This window comes from Dama dama, chromosome 5, assembly GCF_033118175.1.
Source record: "Dama dama isolate Ldn47 chromosome 5, ASM3311817v1, whole genome shotgun sequence".
NCBI lineage: Eukaryota > Metazoa > Chordata > Mammalia > Artiodactyla > Cervidae > Dama > Dama dama.
Genome location: NC_083685.1, coordinates 108,630,418 through 108,653,531, shown reverse-complemented (window position 1 = coordinate 108,653,531; position 23,114 = coordinate 108,630,418). Strand labels below are relative to the sequence as shown.

The window sequence follows — 23,114 nt, the reverse complement described above, 5'->3', positions numbered from 1 at the left end:
AGTGGGTGTAGGCGTGGGGAGGAGGGGAAGGACCCCTCAGATGCATCTGAGCTGTGTCCCTACCTCTCCCCTCCCCCACCTCTCGAGATTCTAGGAGGATGCCTTAGACTTGGGGTGAGTGTGAGGTTTGAAAATGTTGCACAAGTAATTCAGGCTCACAAAATCCCCTCCCTGGCTGAGAACCACTGCACCTTCACCCCCTGCCTCTCCTCCAGGCTCCACAAGGCATTCTGCGCTCTCCCCTTGCCCGCCTTGCTTCCGGTGTGCGGTTCGCATTGCAGTGTGCCTGCCCCCCACTCAGGCCCAGAGGTAATCCCGGCCCAGAGGGCCTTCCCCCACTGCGGCTTCCACTTCAGCTTGGCTGTCTTTGACCTGCTCCAGGGTTTTCAACAAACATTCATGGGGGCATCTCTCCGTATGCTGGCATACCACTGGCTGTGGGGGTGGAGGACGAGTTGAAGATGAACAAGACACAAAACACTCCTTCCATGTGCAACAATTGTTTCATTTGTCTAAAGCTGGTCCTACCATCACTTCTATGTATGGTGTCCCTTTCAAAAACTAGCCTGATATCCAAAAGAAAAGGATATCCATCTCTACTGCTGTTTTTATCACAACATTAGGACACTGGAAAAGGTGGCAGCGACAAGGAAGGGGCACAAGAGGGTGACACCCAACCACAGTGCAACTTCTTGAAATCTTCTTTAACTCTGCCAGTCTCTCAAACAAGACAGCTGCTGCCTGATGCCCCTGCCCCATTCCATATCTTCCAAACTCCCTCAGGCTCAACTGTTAACCTTCTCATACTTAACTTTTCTCTCTAAGGATAAATCTAACTAGCCTCTCCTATTTTCCTGCTCATCCCATCACCCCTCATGACTGGCAGAATAAAGGCCCAGAAACAAAGCCATATCTCTCAGAAGCAGGAAGGGGGAAAGCCAGGGATGAGATGAGAAGCCCGTGTGAAGGGCACCTGAGGTGGTCCAGTGGTTAAGAATCCACCTCCCAATGCAGAGGACACAGGTTTGATCCCTTACAGGGGAACTTTTATATGAAAAGGCAAAAAGTTATGACACTGAAAGATGAACTTGTCAGGTTGGTAGGTGCCCAATTTGCTACCGGAGAAGAGTGCAGAAATAGCTCTGGAAAGAGTGAAGAGGCTGAGTCAAAGCGAAAACAATGCCCAGTTGTGGATGTGACTGGTGACAGAAGTAAAGTCTGATGCTGAACAATGTTGTGTAGGAATCTGGAAAGTTAGGTCCATGAATCAAGGTAAACTGGAAGTGGTCAAACAGGAGATGGCTAGAGTGAATATTGAAATTTTAGGAATCAGTGAACTAAAATGGACCAGAATGGGCAAATTTAATTCAGATGACCATTGTATCTACTACTGTGGACAAGAATGCTGTAGAAGAAACAGTAGCCCTCATAGTCAGCAAAAGAGTCTGAAAAGAAGTACTTGGGTGCAATCTCAAAAATGACAGAATGATCTCTGCTCATTTCCAAGGCAAACCATTCAATATCACAGTAATCCAAGTCTATGCCCCAACCACTAATGTCGAAGAAGCTGAAGCTAAACAGTTCTATGAAGACCTACAAGACCTTGTAGAACTAACACCGGAAAAAAAGATGTCCTTTCCATTATAGGGGGCTGGAATGTAAAAGTAGGAAGGCAAGAGATACCTGGAGTAACAGGTAAGTTTGGCCTTGGAGTACAAAATGAAGCAGGGCAAAGGCTAACAGAGTTTTGCCAAGAGAATGCACTGGCTGTAGCAAACACCCTCTTCCAACAACACGAGACAACTCTTCACGTGAACATCACCAGATGGTCAATACTGAAATCAGATTGATTATATTCTTTGAAGCCAAAGATGGAGAAGCTCTATACAGTCAACAAAAACAAGACCAGGAGCTGACTGTGGCTCAGATCATGAACTCCTTATTGCAAAATACAGGCACAAATTGAAGAGAGTAGGGAAAACCACTAGACCATTCAGGTATGACCTAAATCAAATCCCTTATGATTATACAGTGGAAATGACAAATAGATTCAAGGGATTAGATGTGATAGAGTGCCTGAAGAACTATGGATGGAGGTTCATAACATTGTACAGGAGGCAGTGATCAAAACCATCCCCAAGAAAAAGAAATGTAAAAGCACAAAATGGTTGTCTGAGGAAGCCTTACAAATAGCTGTGAAAAGAAGAGAAGTGAAAGGCAAAGAAGAAAAGGAAAGATGTGTGTGTGTGTGTGTATAGCAGTCACTCAGTCATGTCCGACTCTGTGAACCCATGGACTGTAGCCCACCAGGCTCCTCTGTCCTAGGAATTCTCCAGGCAATATATACCCGTCTGAATACAGAATTCCAAAGAATAGCAGGGAGAGATAAGAAAGTCTTCCTAAGTGATCAATGCAAGGAAAATGAAGAAAACAATAGAATGGAAAAGACTAGAGATCTCTTCAAGAAAATTAGAGATACCAGGGGAAAATTTCTTGCAAAGATGGGCACAATAAAGGACAGAAACAGTATGGACCTAACAGAAGCAGAAGATATTAAGAAGAGGTGGCAAGAATACACAGAAGTATACAGAAGAGATCTTAATGACCCAGATAACCATGATGGTGTGAGCACTCACCTAGAGCTAGACATCCTGAGTGTGAAGTCAAGTGGGCCTTAGGAAGCATCACTACGAACAAAGCTAGTGGAGGTGATGGGATTCCAGTTGAGCTTTTTCAAATCCTAAAAGATGATGCTGTTCAAGTGCTGCACTCAACATGCCAGCAAATTTGGAAAACTCAGCAGTGGCCACGGGACTGGAAAAGGTCAGTTTTCATTCCAGCCCCAAAGAAAGACAATGCCAAAGAATGTTCAAACTACCTCACAATTGCACTCGTCTCACACACTAGCAAAGTAATGCTCAAAATTCTTCAATCTAGGCTTCAACAGTACATGAACCCAGAACTTCAGATGTTTGAGCTGGATTTAGAAAAGGCAGAGGAACCAGAGATCAAATTGCCTACATCCACTGGATCATATAAAAAGCAAGAGAATTCCAGAAAAACTTCTGCTTCATTGACTACACAAAAGCCTTTGACTATGTGGATCACAACAAATTGGAAAATTTTTTAAAGAGATGGGAATACCAGACCACCACCTTACCTGCCTCCCGATAAATCTGTATGCAGATCAAGAAGCAATATTTGGAACTGGACATGGAACAACAGTTCCATGGTTCCAAATTGGGAAAGGAGTACGTCAAGGCTGTATATTTTCACCCTGATTATTTAACTTATATGCAGAGTACGTCATGCGAAATGCCAGAATGGATGAAGCATGACCTGGAGTCAAGATTGCTGGGAGAAATATCCATTACCTCAGATATGCAGATGACACCACCCTTATGGCAGAAAGTGAAGAGGAACTAAAGAGCCTCTTGATGAAAGTGAAAGAGGAGAGTGAAGAAGCTGGCTTAAAACTCAACATTCAGAAACCAAAGATCTTGGCATCACTTCACGGCAGATAGATGGGGAAACAATGGAAACAGTGACAGACCTTATTTTCTCAGCCTCCAAAATCACTTCAGATGGTGACTGTGCAGCCATGAAATTAAAAGATGCTTATTTCTTGGAAGAAGAGCTATGACCAACCTAGACAGCATATTAAAAAGCAGAGACGTTACTTTACCAACAAAGGTATATATAGTCAAAGCTACGGTTTTTCCAGTAGTCATGTATGGATGTGAGAGTTGAACCATAAGAACGCTGAGCACTAAAGAATTGATGCTTTTGAACTGTGGTGTTGCACAAGATTCTTGAGAGTCCCTTGGACAGCAAGGAGATCTAACCAGTCCATCCTAAAGGAAATCAGTCCTGAATATTCATTGGAAGGATGCTGAAGTTGAAGCTCCAATACTTTGGCCACCAGATGCGAAGAACTGGCTTGTTGGAAAAGACCCTGATACTGGGAAAGATCAAAGGCAGGAGGAGAAGGGGATGACAGAGGATGAGATGGTTGGATGGCATCACCAACTCAATGGGCATGAGTTTGAGCAAGCTCCAGGAGTTGGTGATGGACAGGGAAGCTTGGTGTGTTGCAGTCAATGGGGTCTGAGCAACTGAACTGACTAAGGGGAACTAAGATGCACGTGCTGTTGGGCAACTAAACCCGTGCAACATAACTACTAAGTCCACATGCTGCAACAGAGACCCATTGCAGTCAAAGTTGTTAAAAATGGAATAAAATAAAACTAAAAAAAGAAGGTGTCTGAGCTGAGCTGTTTAACTGCACGCTTTCTTATCCAGCAGGGGCCAGTGGGTGGTTCAGTGCAACCTCTGGTCACTGGACGAAGCCTGCTGACCCTACATTGGCAGCATCTTCCACCTAAAGGGCAGCATCTTTGTCATTCTCTCTGACTCCACGGACACCAGGAGGAAGCAGTCCACATCTCCCTTGAAATATCTTACATTACAGCTACACCAATTAATCCATGCTCTTACTCCACTCACCAAAAGTCCAATCCCTTCCTTAAAATTCTCAAGAAGCCTGACATTTAGGGTCTAAACCCCCCACCCCCATGACTCCATACAACCAAGTTGTCCTATGCAAATGATGAAAATCCAGGTTCAAGGCTGGCTGACTAGGAACACGAGGCTGCACTCCTGGGAAGGGGGCTGATCTCACCTTTCCTCAAGCCCTACCACCTTGGCAGTGTACCAGCCCGGAGGCAGGGAGACAGCTGAATAGGACACAGGTTCTGTCCTTCACAGACCAGAGGTTATAGTCAAGTAACTGCAGACACACGAACAAATATTTTAACAGAGAAAGGAGCATTTGTTTGGCTGAGAGTGGCTGGTGAAAATTCCAGAGGTGACTGTGGAGGGAAATCCTCCACAGGTGAAGTTCCACAGGTGAAGAGGGTAAGAAGTAGTGGTCCGCCAGGTAGACAAGACAGCATGAGGGAAGATCGGGTGTCAGGAGAAGGGATGCCATGATCTGGGAACTTCAAGTCATGCATTGTGACAAGTGCATCCTGTGTGGCGGGAGCAGGAGAAATAGCCTTGAACATTAGGTTGAGGAGTTAAGGTTTTTGTATCTAGTTTAAAAGTCATCAGTGATTTAGGGAAGTGACTTGAGCACATCTTTATTCTGGAAGGACTGGAGAGCGGAAACAGGAAGACCAGTTGGGAAGCTGCTGAAATTGTCCAGGTGAAAAAGGGGAAATGCCTAAACTAGGGCAATGGAGGAGGGATGCATGACAGGTCGTAGCATAAATGGGGATTGTGAACAGAGTAAAATTGCAGTCAAAATTCCTCTTGAGAACCTCTGGGGAAGGGGCTCCATTGGATATTAATGGACTCTTCAGAGATTTTAGTACTTCTTCAGAGCTGGAGTCAACTCTCGTGCCTTTGGCTGAGCACCAAAGGAAAACGGTTGGTCTTCAGAATCCATATGGCACAAGATGCTTGCACTCTAAGAGACTGGAGAGGAACCAAAACAGAAAATTCACTTTTCCCATCTCACCCTCTATCAGGGGACACAGATGAAATGGAGGAGGAAATCTGCAGTTACTGTCATGTGCTTATAACTGCATTCAAGGAGGTTAGGAATAGGCATGGTAAGACACAACTGAGGTGAGATGGAATGAAAAGTGGAAGCTGAAAGTAGACAGGAAACATAGGAATTGAAGGAGGTGGTTTCAGGTTTGGGGGCTGAGGAGGGAGGGAAGGGACTATTTTATTGGGGGCTCTCTCTTTCCAAAAGAATGCCTTTTCTTCTATGGCTTTATCACTCAAGCCAGAGGGGACTAGTACCTCTTTCCCAACAAACCTCACACATCGTCACTAACATGAACAATGTTGATTTGAAATGATGAAAACCCATGTCATCACTTTCAAGAAATGCCCACTAACACTCTTGACTGTTGGTGTTGGCAAAGATCTTTATGATCGACAGACTGTATCCAAATGGGGGACATTAGAGCACTGGAATTATTGATTCCAAGTGAAGCATTTTCCTTTGTAATGTTCTTCTTACTTCATAGTTTGGAGCATTTTTTTCTTCCAAAAGGGAAGAGAACTTTCATCAGGAGTTCATGCCTTCACAGAATAGCTATCAATATTGCTAAGACATTGTTTCATCCTAATATGGACCTGCGACTCGGGTGTGAGCTGAGTGGGGCCAGCTGGGATCCTAAGACCCCCTCCTGGGGCACTCTAATCAACCCTAAGACAACACCACGGCTGAGAACCAGGGTTTCAGCTCACTTGAGTGTGCTTTCCACTCTGAGGATGCAGAGAAACTGCAGAAAACTCTCCAAAATGTGCCAAGGTTATTAGCGCGCCAGCCTTCTAAGTGGGGAACTTGGAGACGAACTGGGTAAGAGAGTTAAGAGGGAAGATTTGATTGGCTCCAAGTAGCCACAATCAGAGAAACATTTCTGGTCCTCTCCTCTCCAAAGAGGACCACTCAAGAGGGAGTGGGCTAGAAAAACAGGAGGGACACAGGTTAAACTCATGAAAAACCTTGACTGCCAGTCTAGATATAAACTAGGAATGACCATTATGGTATGCAGTATGAACTCTCCCAAAATAGAGCAGAAAGGCCCAGAAAGCTCTCTGGAATTCTCCTGCACTTCCTAGGGAAGGAGAAAGCAGCTATGAGCAACAGCCATCAGCCTCAAGAATTTTCCAATCTAATTCTGACAAGACCACTTCTGGATGTGATCCGTTTAGCTGACATCACAGGGATTCCCCGAGTGCCAGGGTGGCCATCTGACCCTCAGTGGGTCGTTATGGTGTCAGGGGTCATGAGATGAGAGACGGACTGAGAAACAACCACTCAAATAACATGAAATAATTTCTAAACATTTTTATTTCAAATCTCTTTTCACCCCTTCCGCAAAAAGACATGGGTCAGTACAGCAATCATAAAAAGGAGATACAAACACAAGAGTCAAATGTCTCCCGCACTGACACTTTACAAAAAACCGGGAATTGTACATGGGTTTTCCAAACAGGACCTGCAGCAGCTACTAATGTCCCTTTACAAGAGTCAAACATGCCTATTAATACAGTATATACAGACACCCCATTCTGGAACTAATCTACAGGGACATCCCAACACCCCCCATCTATCCCCAGAAAAATACCAAAACACATCCAAAGTGCATTTGTTTTGTTTATATCAAAACATCTTTCCCTTTCCCCACCCCACCCTCAGACCCTCCCACCCCATGTAAGATTGGCCTGCAAGTCTATTTTAACCATTTAGTAATTTTTTATAGTTTATGAAAATAAATTATACAGCAAATATTTTAATAAATTAAGCACAAAAAGGTTGAGGAAAGGAGAAAAACTAAATGGGAAGACAAAAGCCAGGCCACGCTTTGGCTTGGAGGAGGGTGGGGTGGCAGAAGAGGACGGAAGTGGTTGCAGGGGGATGTGGCTCCCCTTCTGGTGAAGAACTGGCAACCACCCCAGCGCAGACCGCCAGCCCTCGTCATTGAGTTCCCCAAAAACAACCGAACAATGTACAGCAGTGGCCGTGCCACAAGCAGCACCAGTTCGGGCATCCCAACGGGCCTGCCCACAGAGCGGTGCCTGGATGACGCTTGTCCCTTGGAGAAGGTTCTGGGCCTGACAGTGAGGGGCAGGGCCCTGTTCAAGGGAGCACCAGGGATGGAGTGGTCAGACCAGCCTTCCCGCTCCACCTGAGCCGAGTAGGGGGCTTAGGATGCAGCTCGGTGCGGGGCTGTGTGGTTTGTGATCTCCTGGGTTCTGATCAGAAGTGTCCTAACTTCAACTACACTCCATCTCCAGGAGCAACGAGGATCGCAGTCCAGCTGCGAGCAGACATTCAGGTCTTCCACTGCCCTGACTGGCCGCTGTTTGCCTGCCCCTCTCAGCATTTTGAAAGAGGGGGTAGGAGGGGGGAGGAAGCAATTCCAGGTACCCTCTTAAGAAGATGAAATGGGCGTGGAGGCATGTCACAGACTCAGCATGCAGGACTGGCTTCCTGGGAGGGGGACCAGAGTGGGAAGGAATGGGAGAAGGGGCAGAGATGGGCAACAGGAAGAATTCAGGGGCACCTACCAGGAAGGTCAAGAAGCATGAAAAGGACAAAGACAATATGGAATCTGCATGTAAAGAAAGGTCTTTCCCTGGCAGATTAGAGAATCGATCATTTAAATACAGTTCCTTACTCTATTTTTCTAACTGCAGCATCTAAGTCCCCAGTGCCTGTGTCTCTATGCTCCAACTCTCCCCTCACACCTCCCAAGGCTTCACTCTCATCTTCTCAAGGCCTCCTGCCATTTTGTGCTGAGCACGAAGACTTCAATGTCAAAACAGGATAGATCACGGGGACTGGCAGACTTGACTTTGCCTTCTTGAGCTGTGTGGCCCAATAATCCTATAGCTATCATGGGGGGAGGGGGGACACACTTTTTTTTTTTTCTTTTTCTTTTTTAATAAAAAAGGTTTTACTCCCCAGGAGCAAATAAATCATTTTGAACTACTGATAAACACTGCTGCAGTGAAAAGAAAGATGGCTCCATGTATGCAATAGCACAAATTCCATGTAAGAACAGCTGTGTCGACAATTAGAGCTAAAAATCACTTCTCCACTTCCCCCTTTCCCACGAACCAAACCAAGAGGATTCCCATAGGGAAAATGTCTAACTCAAAAGCTCCTCCCTTAGGGACAGGGGCATGTCATTCTCTTAGAAGTGGACAACAAACAGCAGGTCTCCCCTCAGTGGAGATGCTCTCCACACCCCCATTAGTGGCAAGACTTCTGCAAATAAAGACACACACACACATGCACACAGACTTTCAGACCTCCTTCCAGCAGCCACGGAGCTGTACATCCCAGTGCTGAGGCCTCTAACTTCAGGGCTCAACCCCGGAGAGGCGGTAGGGCAGCGGGGAATCTAACCAAGGGGACAAGTTCCTCCAATCGCCTTTTCCTACCAGGGTCAAGGGTTTCAAGCAGGCCATGTTCTTCTGGGTCCTGGGGTGAGGGCTTCAAGGCTGGCACCCAGCTTTGCTGTAGTCTCCCACCCCTGGATCTGGGAACACTAACCACCCTGTCTCTCGCCAGTTCTTGCTGGAAGCGTAGGGGTTCTGTGGCCATCCCCACATCACTCCCAACCTTAATAAGGGGCTTGTGGAATCAGCCCCAGGGACAAGCATGAAAGCAGAAGAAACTATGGTGACGGGCTCCCCACCACGCCTCTGCCCTCACGAGGCTGGGAGCTGCCACCCAGGGCTGGCTTTACAGGGTGTCACACTCACCATATCTAGGCACAGGCAAGCAACCAGGCCAAGGTCATCGCCAACTGTCCCTAAGACCTAGTCGTCACCTATTTATCTAGTCCCACACCAAAGACCCCATACCTCCTCACTCCTGTGTGACCACAGCACATGAGTTTCAAGTAATAGCAAGTTGTAGCAGTAACTGTCACTAGCTCACAGTGGTTCACACCTGTCCTGAGGAAGGTTACAGTAGATCAGTCATAAACAAGAGAAGGTTAAACAGGCAGATCCGAGGTACTGACATCACCTAGCCACAACCAATGACGGGTCCCTAAAAGTGAGAACCTTTTCCAGTCTGTGACTTGAAAATACAACCACCGCCAAAAAGGAATGAGTTCCTTCTGCAGACTGCTTTTCAATTAGTACTACACAGAACTGGTAGTGGGACAGGGGTACAGCCGGTGGGTGAAGGGGAGGTGCTGACGATAGCCAGCTGCTCCCACTCCCTCTCTCTGTTGACTGACCAGGCTGGTACCCTTCCTCCTCACCTCTGGATGGAGCCTGTCTCCTCTGGCACAATTCTGTTCTGTAGCCACTCTACTGAGGAAGAAGTAGGGTATAGCCTGGGCTGTGACTCATGCACAGACAGATCATAGACACGGTCAACACTACCCTTCCTGGGAGGAGAAAGGATGATGGTTGACGGTGGGTCACGCCTCCTCAGCTGGTTTGGATTTGTACCTGAGAGTATAGATTCTCCAGTGGAAACCGCTGGTACCACAAGGGGTCCAGGGCTGTGCCTCCCTCCCTCTGGCTATGCTGAGAGCAGTGAAGCCCCAGCCATGGGCAGGGGCAGGGGCCCCTGGCTGACTTCTGGCTCTGGGCTCCACCTTGCCATCATAATCCCTCAGCATTCACATCTACCTGATGACCAGGAAGTTTTGGTCTACACCACAGCACAGAAGGAGGATTCTTTGATGCCGCTGCTCTAACTTGGGGCTGTGCACTGTTCAGTACACACTGTGCAGATATCTGCATCTGCGCTCTTGTTCCTGCATTTCTCAGTGTCCTCCCCTCACCTAAAAACCAAAGTCTCACAGCCCCAGAGCTCTCCTAGACCATCTGGTCTACCATGATCTTACCCACTCTGAACTTAAGAGCCAGCCCTTGATTCTCCTCTGCCACACTGAGCCATTCTCCAAATGTGGCCATCACCTAAAAGCTCCCTTAGGCCAGATAATATGTCTTCCACCTCTTGTGTTTTCCATAGTAGCTAGCCTAGAGCCAGGCAAGTGCACACTAAAACGTAATTTTTAAAGAAGAGATTTCAGGTAGCTGCAAAACAGCCACTTGAGGATCTCAGTAGATTCCAGTCAGTAGGCTTTTGGTGGGTGGCACTTTCTGCAAGATGGCAAGTTAATTTGCACCTTCAAGAGGTAAGACCCATTGGTTAAGCCCATTCCTGGGATCACTATCTTAACTGGTTGGTAATACTACCACGACAGCCAAAGAGAGAAGAGGCACCACACAACAAAGCAGAGGTGTGCTGTGTTTATGCTACAAAGCTCAGTTTGTGGGTTACCTCTTGACAGCCAGGTAACAATGCAAGTTTCCACCCTATTCAGCTAAAAGGAGGAAGAACGGTCATTCCACGCAGGACGTAAGGCAGAAGGTCAATGTTTCCAGGTGAGGCAGTCCTATAAATTACCAGAACACTGGGGCCTCACCCTAAACCATCAGGAAACCACAAACCTGACATTATTTATCTCACTAGATGAGGCAGATATAAACACAGGGGAACCAAAAGAGGCAGTCTACTGGAACACTTACTGCAAAAGAGTAATAAAGATCAAACAGCTCAATTTTCACATCTTAATAACAAACCTCTCCCCAGAGTAACTCTACATAAAAGCAAACTCATAATGCTATGTGATTTGACAATGGCCCAGTTCAGAAAAGCACTGGAATTTTTCTCCCTCTTCCTCTACTTCCATCTGGAAAAGAGGCAACTCTCAAATCAGCATCTGACAGACTTCCCAATGAAAGGAGGGCAAACAAGATATTACTCAGGAAGATGTCTGAGTTGCTAGAAAGAACTCAGGAAAATAAAGAAGCCTTTGCTACCTCCCGTTTCAGACCAACCTAAGAAGATGAGCTGTAATGGTCTCCTCCTTCCTCACTGATCTCAAACATCCCATTAAAGCTGAGCCATGAGGGAGCTTTCTCGAGGAAGAGCACAATAGTTTCCTTTCTCACCTTCCTCCACATTCCCTCTTTCTAGCTAACAGACATATGGAGGTGAGGAACACTGACTCCTCAGTCATGGGTACCGTTTGCCATTAAGAATCTGGAAGCACGCTCCATTAACGGCAGCAGCCCGAGACTGCAGCTCTGAACTGCTCAGGTGATGAAAAGACTACTGCCTGACAGCTGGGAGAAGCAGTAGGAATGATGTTACCACGACCAGAGTGAAATGAAGTTATCGCGAGGGAAGGGATTGAGGGGAAAACAGGGCTAATGTGAAGTCATAGAATTCAGTAAACAGAACGAATACAGCTTCTGTGAGAGGTGATTCTGAAATTAGGTTCCTAAACCTCAGAAGGAAGGTATATGAGGAGTCACTACTTCCCCACTAGGGCCATGTGCCAGGTTTTGTCCAGCATCTTCTATTTGAGACTATCCACCCTCCTTTCTTTCCTGCTCCTGCCAAAGCTACCCATGCTTACAGAGAAGCAGGTTCTCCTCAATCAGCAACTCCCAACTTGATCTGCACTCTGTCTCCTTCTTTCCCCTTCTTCAAGGTCATTGTGAAGACTGGAATTCTGCCTTTGGCACCAACTGAATGACCGTCACTGGCAACCCGCTCTCCTCTTCTTCCCTCCCCCAGACCTGCTCACCCTCGGCACCACTTCCAATCCAATGGGCACAAACCCCAGGTGCCTTTAGGGTGAGTCTGTACCGAGATATGCAAATATACAAAACAAAACTTCTGAAAAAGGAACAGTGTTGAGACTTCTTCCCGTTTTCCGGGCAGTTCATCCAGCTCCAGGAACACAGGGCTGGATGTGACATGGTGGAGCCCTGCTCAGAGTCCGCTGCTGTGCTTCATCCAAGCCCCAGGGTGGTGAGGGGAACCAGTCTCTTGCACAGAGGATCCCAATCCTTTCTACTCCCTCCTGTTTTCCTCACCCTCCTTTTCATGGTAGCTTCATTTGGTTCTTTGAAACTGGAGCTTGGCAACCAAATGCCTAGGTTAAAAAAGGGGAAAATTAGAGTGGCTCAATACAGTGGAACCAAAACGGAGGCAAAGGACAGCCTCTGGAGGTATAGAAGTACAGCTCAAAGGGAGAGTGTAGCCTGTAAAGCCCAGTGCTTCCACAAACACTGCAGGTGGCTGGGGATGCAGGGGTGGCCTTTGTCATGGAGACCTGAGCAGCCTACCACCAAATGACAAATAAAGATGCCCTCACACCACTTCCCTTCTCTTTCCCTTTCCCTTTTATTTTCCATTCACTCTTCCCCTCTGCTTCTCCCCTAAGGCCCACCTGCTCTAGGGACCAAAAAAGGAACTGAGTCCCTGGAGGAATCCCTGGTGAGTCAGGCTAGAAACAGCTGCAAGCCTGTGGCTTCTGGCCAATGAAGAGGGCTGACATATCATCACAAAGGCTAGTGCGGCGTCAACCTTCCGATTCAAGAAGGGCACTGTGCCAGCTGTCACTCTGTCCCATAACTCCAAGCACCCTGGCAAGAAATTCTCTAGGAAACAGCATGCACAGACCAACTGGCCTCTAAGAACTCTGAAATTAAAACAAGTCTGACCAACAAGAAATCATAATGGCCAAATTTCATACCTTAAAAGGCCTTTCCCTTGGGAAGAATTCCCAAGAGAACCTCCCTTTTTTTCAAGGGGTCCTCAGAGCAAGCACAGCAGGGTGCTTTTCCTCTGCTACAAGCAATAATCCCAGTGTCACAGCAAAAAAGAGACCCCGGGAGTTCAGTGCAATCCTCTACTGATACGTGACTGCCCCTCCACACTCATGACCAATGGCCAGCCCCAGCCTATGCCTGATCATATCAGGGCCTTTGTACTTAGAGGATCTCTTGCCTAGAATGCCTGCTCCCAGGTCCTCTCACAGTTAACTCCTTGATATTCAAATCTCAGCTGAAATGTCACCTCCTCACAAGAGCCTTTCCTGATCATTCAAACTTGAGTGTGAATGACATGTTACCACCAACCACTGAACTTCACCCAATTTAATTTCCCTCACAACATGTACAGTCAACTGAAACTAGCCAATTCACTTACTCACTTGTTGCTGTCTATCTCTCCCTAAAGAACTGCAGCTCTGTGAGAACAGGGCCTTTGACTATCTTGTTCAGCACTCTCTTCCCAATTCGTACTGGCTACTTAATATATAGAGGTCTGCTGAATCAACAAATGGGGAATTCACTAACTCCTGCGGAAAACCATTCCATATTTGGATCTGTTCAAAAGGTACTTCTAAAGATAAACTGAGGACTTCCCTGATAGTCCAGTGGTTAAGAGTCCAAGCTTCTGCTGCTTGGGGCACAGGTTCAATCCCTGGTCAGGAAAGTTCCACATGCTGTGCAGTGTGACCAAAAACAAAATAAAGTAGAAATAAAGCTGGAGACTGAACTCTTTTATAACTTACTCTGTGTTCCTGCCCTGCCCCCTGGAACCACACAGAATAAATTTGATCACTCTTAGGAAAATCTATCAAACACTTCTTTTAGCCTCCAACCCCTCTCACCTTAAAACTTCTCTAGTCCATGATAATAATTTATTCCCTGCATTATGAAGTGTGGACAGCCCCCACCATCCTGAACCTTTCTCTGAATGTACATGTGCTCATGTAGGCTCCTCCTAAGGCACAGCACCCACAGAGCAGTACTCTAATTGAAGGGTCCCAATTATTCCTCAACAGTGCAGATGAGTAGGTGGGTCCCCCCAGTTCCCTACCCTAATCACTGCAAAGCCACCAAACAGAGAAACCCTCCTAGACAACAGAGCACTTAAATGTTTTAGGAGACACTTCTGAGCACACACAACTTGCCAATACAGGCACATCTCATTTAACTTGTTTTGTTGCACTTGTATAAGTTGAATGTTTGTGGCAACTCCACATTGTCAGATGATGGTTAGCATTTTTTAGCAATAAAATATTTTTAAATTAAGGTATGTAGATTTTTTACACATAATGCTAGTGCACACTTAACAAACACAGTATAGTGTAGATAAAACTCTTTATATACGTTGGGAAACCAAAAAAATCATGTGACTTGCTTTATTGCGAATTTGCTTTTTTCCAGTGTTCTGGAACAGAACCCATGATACATCTCCCAGGTATGCCTGTAACTGAAGATTTGACAAAGAAACTGCACATCCAACCCAGGATCCTTTAAGTTAAAACTCAACTGCCTCCCGGAGTTACCATTTCTTGATCTCTCTTCATTCCTCCTCCCCTGGCTAGTCCTGGCTCACATGCTCTCCCCTCAAGAGCACAGGATCAGAGACATCCAGAGCCAAGAGGAGACACACAGCTGGGGTCATCTGAGTCATGGCCCAAAAACACCCACGGAACAAAAACACCAGCTGTCACTCTCTCCCATTACTAAGAGAGCTGAGAGGGTGGGAAGAGTTAAAGCCCCCTTTCCACTCTAAAGCTGTCACACCTATGGGTTTTTCCCCTTTGTTTTGTATTGGGGATGTGATTAGAAACAGATGAGGTTAGAAGAATTCAGTGCTTAGAAAGGACACTCGCCACTGAGAGGGGGAGGGTAGTCTTTGACCCCAGCAGTAGATCACTAGAACATGACACGTAACCCTTACTATCAAAATCACCACTTTCTGGTAATTCTGTTCCCTACTTACTTCTACTTTCAATATTCACATTAATGTAATTTAAGAAGACTTTTTTTTTTTGGCTGAGCCCCGAGGCATGTGGGGATCTTAGTTCCCCAACCAGGGACCAAACCAGAACCCTCAGCACTGGAAGCATGGAGTCCTAATCACTGGACCACCAGGGAATCCCCAAGACTAATTAGAATTTATCTGTACAAACCAGTATTCCAAGGTATTTTATGGGAAAACAAACAAATAAAACTCAGTATAGCAATGGGATACACTCTTATATAAATGAATTCCTTAGTTAATTCATTTATTCTTTTCACCAATTTACTTTTCAGTGGCCCAGATGGAATTTTAAACAGAAGAGCAAGCTGTTTTTTCCTCATTCCCATATTCTAAGCCATGGGACAGGAGAACTCTCACTGAAGTGCATGCCTATTGCAATTAAGGGCATTTTGTGTTCCCTTTGATGAAGTTTCCTTCCCCTTTGGTTTCCTGCTTTACATGTCATTTGTGCAACAGCTGCACTTCTATGGCCTCCTCTTTATATATATTCAGTGATTAGCATGCATGTTGCTTTGCAAATACTCAAGCCTCTCTTGTCTATTTGTTCTCCCCGTTGGGGTATGTGCCCCGCTGGGACTCTGTGATCAGATGTGGCAACTCTCTGGACAGATGCCTGGATTGGGGTATGTGCATGGGGTGGGAGGAAGAGGGCTAGGTCCAGTGCAGGATAACTGCCCAGGAAGAGACCAGGCTGGACAGTGAGGCGGAATATGCATACCCTTGGTGGTGATCAGCAGGGGGCCCCTCGCTACGTGGAGGGTTCCAACACCTCTTGCTTCTGTTTGGAAATGAGCTGCGCTTCCTTTAGAGACAGGTATACCTCTTCCTGAGGATCATAGTAGTAGAACTTTCGGATATAAGAGATCAGAGGCCTACGAATAATACAAGAGGGGTACACACAAGTGTTATACAGAACTTAAAAAAGAAAGATCAACTTTATTCAACCCTCCCTTCTTTTCAATCCCTATATGGCTGAGACAACAGCAAAAAGTCTCTGCCAACTTGAGAAAATCCCCACATTCTCACTTATTGTAGTTCTGTCTCCCTCCCTCTTACCATATCCACTCCACTCTTCACAGAGTCTGCAGAAGGGAAAGTGACACATGCATACACCTTCCTCCTTCGGGGCTGTACTGTGACATTTCTAAGTTAGGTGCTAAGACACAGGAGAAGTGAAAAGATGATGCCTGGGAGTTGCCAGACTCTGCCTGGACACTCCACCTGCAGGCCTCACTGACACTGTAAGTAACCCTCCATTCCTGCTCTGGCTCTTAAAGACCCCATCATACTTAGGCAGTGGGAGATCCGGGATGTGATCAATCCGGACGAGCTGTCGGATTCGGAATCGGCAGAGGTGCTGGAGGGATTTGACATTGCTGAATCGGGACACTGGATAGAGCAACTGGACTGGAGTTGGTGGCAGTCCTTTAAGAACAAAAACCAAGAGAAATATTCAGATGAGACAAGGCAGCTAACTATATATAATCTTCCTTATGAAGAGAATCCAGGGAAGGGAAATGGTGCTTCTTTACAGTTCCCATAGGTCTTCTGTGCAAAAGCGCCCCTCCACAAAACTTGGTTTCCATAGTACTGCTACCATATTTCATACTCATGGGAGCCTACCCTCTGGCAGGGGGCCTCCCCAGCCTGACTTCTAACAACTGAGAGTCTTGCTCTTCGGACAGCTCAATGAAAAATGCCGAGCTAGAGACTTTGCTTGGAGCCAAGTGGCTAATCTCAGGCCCAAGGCTCTCAGTGAAGGACAACGGCCAAAGGTATCCTTGTTGGGAATGGGAGACACTTGTTTAGCATCTAGAGTATCTTGAAGGTGAGGACTCAAAAAGGCTGTTCAGAGGGGTCCCCACCAAATTCCAACTGAGAGACAGTAAGCAGAAGGCAGCATCTAGGATCAAATTTTACAGGCCGGTCACACAGTTATTTACTTCAGGCTGGGACAGTCAGGTTTAGCTACCTTTTACTCCCCACCAATACTCCACCCCCACCAACCACCGTTCTTACTTCTGAAAATTTAGGTTGGGTACAGGAACAGAAAAAAAGATGATACTTTTTCTTTTTTAGATAAACAACTTCCAAATAATATTCATATTGGTTATTTTTTTTAAAAGGTTCACTTTAATTATATGTGCTCAGTTGTGTCCAACTCCTTGCAACCCCATGGACTGTACCCCACCAGGCTTCTCTGTCCATGGAATTTTCCAGGCAACAATACTAGAGTGGGTTGACCATTTCCTTCTCCAATGGATCTTCCCGACCCAGGGATAAAACCAGCATCTCTTGCGTCTCCTGCTTGGCAGGTGGATTCTTTACCACTGCGCCACCTGGGAAGCCCAGGATAATACTTGTAAAAGAAAAGCAACTACAGTAGCTTGGGCGAGCTGGAATTGGTACTGCTCTGTGTACAAGTGCCTGGTGACTAAAGCCAGTCAGGGCCAATGGAAGCCCCGCACTCATGTTTCATCACAGTATCAGCAGGCTCCATGCTGGCAAATTCCAACCCCCAGGGGTCAATGCCACAGAACGGAGACACCCACAATGGCAGGGACACTGAAACGCATCCAAGAGAATAAAGAATACTCGCGTTTCAACAAAGGACAATGGAAGGTAAACAAGCAAACTGCTCTGAGAGAATCTGAGTTGCAAAACCTTTGAAAGAATTCTTTTCTCAACCACTGTTTAATCAAATGAAATTCTGTAGACACAACTTGTTGGAAAATAAAATATCTGTTTTTGGAGTTTAATTTCAAACAGTTTTAAAATTTTGCTTGAAGCCATGAGAAGAAAAATTAAAGCTTGCAGATTGTCTCCCAAAGCCTTTTCATGGTTGTTAACAACAGACTTTCTAAAAAAAAAATTGAAATACATTTTATGCTATATAAGTAAGCTTATCTTAAAATCATCTAGCTCAGTCTTCAAAGCTGTGCTCCCAAACAGATACCACTAATACCCCCACTGCTCAATGAAGAAACTGAGGCCTACTGAGCTTAGAGAATTTGCTCACAGCACAGAACCAACAGAACTGGCCTTCCCTGAACACTTGCTCTGTCTGAGGAAGAGTTGAGCCCAGGGAACCTCAAAGGAGCGTTCTCCAGGAGTCTCCCAGAGCACCTGACCATGTGACTGTCTAACGGGCAGTGCTGTCGAGACAGGCACAGCTTCTTGATTCAGGACCAGTCTCTCTTAGTCCTTGACTTCTCACCCCTATCCCTTCAAATCTAACGCTTGTATTTTTAAAGCACTGTAACCCTCACCCTCAGGGGCTGGTTCCCCTGGGGGTCAAAACCAGGACTTTCTGCATGTAAAGCTGACCTGCTAACCACTACACTATGGAAACATAAGCTCAGATCATGAGCTCCTTATTTCCAAATTCAGGCTTAAATTGAAAAAAAGTAGGGAAAATTACTAGGCCACTCAGGTATGATCTAAATCAAATCCCTTTTGATTATATGGTGGAGATGACGAATAGATTCAAGGAATTAGATCTGGTAGAGTGCCTAAAGCACCATAGAAGGAAGTTTGTAACACGGTATAGAATGCAGTGACCAAAACGATCCCAAAGAAAAAGAAATGCAACAAGGCAAAGTGGTTGTCTGAGGAGGCTTTACAAATAGCTGAGGAAAGAAGAGAAGCAAAAGGCAAGGGAGAAAGGGAAAGATATACCCAACTGAATGCAGAGTTCCAGAGAACAGCAAAGAGAGGTAAGAAGCCTTTCTTACTTGAATAAGCAAAGAAACAGGAAAACGGCAGAATGAGAAAAGACTAGAGATCTCTCCAAAAAAATTGGAGATATCAAGAGAACATTCCATGCAAGGATGAGCATGATAAAGGACAGGAACAGTAAGAACCTAACAAAAGCAGAAAAGATTAAAAAGAGGTGGCAAGAATACACAGAAGAACTATACAAAAAAGATCTTAATGACTCAGATAACCACAATATCGTGGTCACTCCACCTCGAGCCAGACATCCTGGAGTGTGAAGTTAAGTGGGCTTTAGGAAGCGTTACTATGAACAAAGATAGTGGAGGTGATGGAATTCCAGCTGAGCTATTTAAAATCCTAAAAGATGATGCTGTTCAAGTGCTGCACTCAGTATGCCAGCAAATATAGAAAACTCAGCAGTGGCCACAGGACTGGAAAAGGTCAGTTTTCATTCCAATCCCAAAGAAGGGCAACACCAAAGAATGTTCAAACTACCAAACAACAGTGTTCATTTCATATGCCAGCAAGGCTATGCTCAAAATCCTTCAAGCTATGCTTTAGCAGTATGTGAACCAAGAATTTCCTGATGTACAAGCTGAGTTTACAAAAAGGCAGAGGAACCAGAGATTAAATTGCCAACATTTGTTGGATCATGGAGAAAGCAAGAGAATTCCATAAAAACATGTAGTTCTGCTTCACTGACTATGCTAACACCTTGACTGTGTGGATCACAACAAACTATGGGAAATTCTTAGAGATGGGAACACCAGACCACTTTATCTGTCTCCTAGGAAACCTGTATGCAGGTCAAGAAGCAACAGGTAGGACTGGATGAGGAACAAATGACTGGTTCAAAATTGGGAAAGGAGTATGACAAGAATGTATACTATCACCCTGCTTATTTAACTTCTATGCAGAGTACACCATGCGAAATGCCGGGCTGGATGAATCAAAAGCTGGAATCAAGATTCCAAGAGAAATATCAACAACTTCAGATATGCAGATGATACCACTTTAATGGTAGAAAGTAAAGAGGAACTAAAGAGCCTCTTGATAAGGGTCAAAAAAGGAGAGTGAAAAAACTGGCTTAAAACTCAGCATTAGAACAACTAGGTTCAGGGAATCTGGTCCCATAACTTCATGGCAAATAAAAGGGGAAAAAGTGAAAGCAGTGGCAGATTTTATTTTCCTGGGCTCCAAAATCACTGTGGACGGTGACTGCAGCCATGAAATCAAAAGACATTTGCTCCTTGGTAGAAAAGCTATAACAAACCTAGACAGTGTATTCAAAAGCAGAGACATCACTTTGACAACAAAGGTCCATATACTCAAAGCTATGGTTTTTCCAGTAGTCACGTATGAATGTGAGAGTTGGACCATAAAGAAAGCTGAGTGCTGAAGAATTGATGCTTTCGATTTGTGGTGCTGGAGAAGATTCCTGAGAGTCCCTTAGACAGCAAGGAGATCAAACCAGTTAATCCTAAAGGAAATCAACCCTGAATATTCATTGGAAGGACTCATGCTGAAGCTGAAGCTCCAATACTCTGGCCACCGGATGTGAAGAGATTACTCAATGGAAAAATACCCTGATGTTGGAAAAGATTGAGGTCAGGAGGAGAAGTGGGCAACAGAGGATGAGATGGTTACATCGTATCAGCAATTCAATGGACATGAATTTGAGCAAATGATAGGAGATTAGTGGAGGACAGAGGAGCCTGGTGTGCTATAGTTCATGGGGTCCCAAAGAGTTGGACACAACTTAGCAACTGAACAACAACAAAAGCACTCATCCACTCACACACACCATTGGTTGGCCCTCTCCTCATATACCATTAAAAAAAAATTCAAACATGGATTTCTCTCTTGAATATATTTAAACTCAAGTGGTTTTAAAATGATTCTGGGTTCAAATGCCTCTTTGAATTTTACCTTTTCACTCATATGCTTTAAAAATAGTCTTTAGTAAATTTCACTATGATGAACAGAAAGCTTTTGGGAGGCTGGTTGTAACATCGCTAAACTCAACATGATGTTTCAGAGACAAAAGTAATTTATGCACCTAATTATTTATTCCCAAAGACAGTATTATAGGACTTAAAGAGGTCAGGATAATAGTAGCATATAATTATCTGTTTGCCTACTTAAATTTCAATGATCATATATACTTGCCTATTTAATTGTTATTTTTAGACTTAGGTTCACAAACAACAATCTGAAACCTGTGAATTCTCTGATATTCCCTAGTGTTAACTTGATTGTTTACTGTTTGCCCCCAAACACAGCAAACAATTGGAACTCTGACATCCAAAGCATGTTCACTGAAGAGATCAGAAATGGAGATAAATCCAACATAAGACACCAGTGCAGCTGAAAGGGAAAGGCAAGATACAACCAGTGGTCATCAACAGTGGTCCTCATGCCAGGGTGCTGTGCACAAATCCAATTTCCAGCCACTTTGCTCTTTTTTTTTCCCCCAAAGGACCAGGGTTAGGCATGAGGGCTTTCCAGGTGGCTCAAGTTGTAAAGAAACCAGCTGCCAAAGCAGGAGATGTAAGAGATGTGGGTTCGATCCCTGGGTTGGCAAGATCCTCCGGAGGAGGGCATGGCAACCCAGTCCAGTATTCTCGCCTGAAGAATCCCATTGACAGAGAAGCCTCATGGGCTACAGATCATGGGGTTCCAGAGTCAGACACTACTAAAGTGACTTAGCACACATGCACGCAGGCATGATGAATCTCTTTCAGAAAAAAAGTAAAAAGAATCTCTTTCAGGTCTGAGCACCCAAATACCCAGGTCTTCCTCCCACAACAAACTGTTCCCTGAAGACCAGAAATATCCAACCCCAAATGTCTGTTAACAGGACTGAATTGAGAAATCTAAGATACAAGGAAAACATGTCACTGAACAATTAATTATAGTCTTAATGATGGTGCAAAAGAGGAAGCAATGGATTCCCTTAGAGTGTCCGACTCAAAGTGTGATTAAAAAAACAAAAAATATTTTCTCTTCAGGCACTTCAGAGATGATGGAGATTCTTCCAACTAAGACGAACACATTCAAGTTGAGTTCTGGCTCTCACAGTATCAGAAGTTTTGTGCTAATCCAATCACATTTTCTTTTGGAGACTGCTGCTTGGTGTTAGGTGTTTAGCTTACAACTGTGAATTGGACCAGTCCGAGATGTAATCAGCAACCTCAGGTTTACCATGACCATGTTCCCACCCTGTCATGAGAAGAGATAAGGGGCAAACTAAGCTCAGGGGCCATCCTTGACCAATGATTTCTCCTCTAATTGCTAATTATTCTACTTATTAAATTGTTTCTGCTTCTCACTTGGTGCCATCTAGAACTTTCATTAGGGCTGGCTTAATAATTCCTATAATCCCTGGCATCCTTTTACACCAGGCTGGACATGCTGCTAGTACATCCAGCTCTAGATTTGAGCCAGAAAAACCTGACTCTGCATCCTGACTCTGTAATTCACTGTGCGTCGGTTTCTTAATCTGTATTTTAAAGAAGATAAAAAAGGAGGGAGAGACTGTAACATTCCTTCAAGGGATCTCATAAGGGCTAAATGAAACAATACGAGCCCCTTGCAGGCAGTTACCAGCATCCCAAAGTCTAAACAAAAGGGCTCCTTTACCATCCACTGAGTTAAAATCCTGGTATAAGCTGACAGAGCTCAGCCTAAATCTAATGACTACCACCTCCTCACGGGAATCCTCTCCCCTAATAAAGTCAGCCTTACAGAATGCCTAGACCACTGATAAGCAAAGGGAGGCAGCAAACAATGGTAAAGGAGAACACTGATCTGGCCTTCTTTGTCCCAATCTTTCAAAGAGAAGTCACTTACGGTCTAGGGGCAAATACTAATTTGCCTTCCCTTCTCAACTTGATTACAATTTTAAGTGCAAATAGATATCCTACTTGTACCCTAGAAAGACACTCTCCACTGTGTTTATCCACAGATAAACACAATTCTGACTTCTTTATGTCCTCTCAACAAATGCCAGGAAACTCAATCTCCAACTTGCTTACTGCTATTTTTTTTTCCCATAGCAGAGGGTGGGAAGTAAAGCACAGGAGTTGGAGTCAGTTGGAGCTCGGTTTGAATCCTGGCTTCAGTATTGATTAGCTGAATAACCTTTAGAGTAAGTGGCTTCACTTTTGAGACACCCTTAGTTTCTTCACTGACAAAATAAAAAAAA

At 45.1% G+C, this 23,114-nt stretch overlaps 1 protein-coding gene across 3 annotated transcripts in view; it reads right to left on the bottom strand.

The window, feature by feature from the left end:
* Positions 1-6,853: 6,853 nt before the first annotated feature.
* Positions 6,854-23,114, bottom strand: part of SOCS7 (suppressor of cytokine signaling 7) — a 33,770-nt gene continuing 17,509 nt past the window's right edge. For all 3 annotated transcript variants that reach the window (XM_061143866.1, XM_061143864.1, XM_061143865.1), the window contains 3 exons: positions 16,480-16,615; positions 15,909-16,062; positions 6,854-12,503 (listed from right to left, as the gene is read on the bottom strand). In XM_061143866.1, the coding sequence (XP_060999849.1) occupies positions 15,939-16,062; positions 16,480-16,615 (260 nt within the window). In that variant the 3' untranslated portion in view covers positions 6,854-12,503; positions 15,909-15,938. The remainder of the gene's footprint in view (positions 12,504-15,908; positions 16,063-16,479; positions 16,616-23,114) is intronic.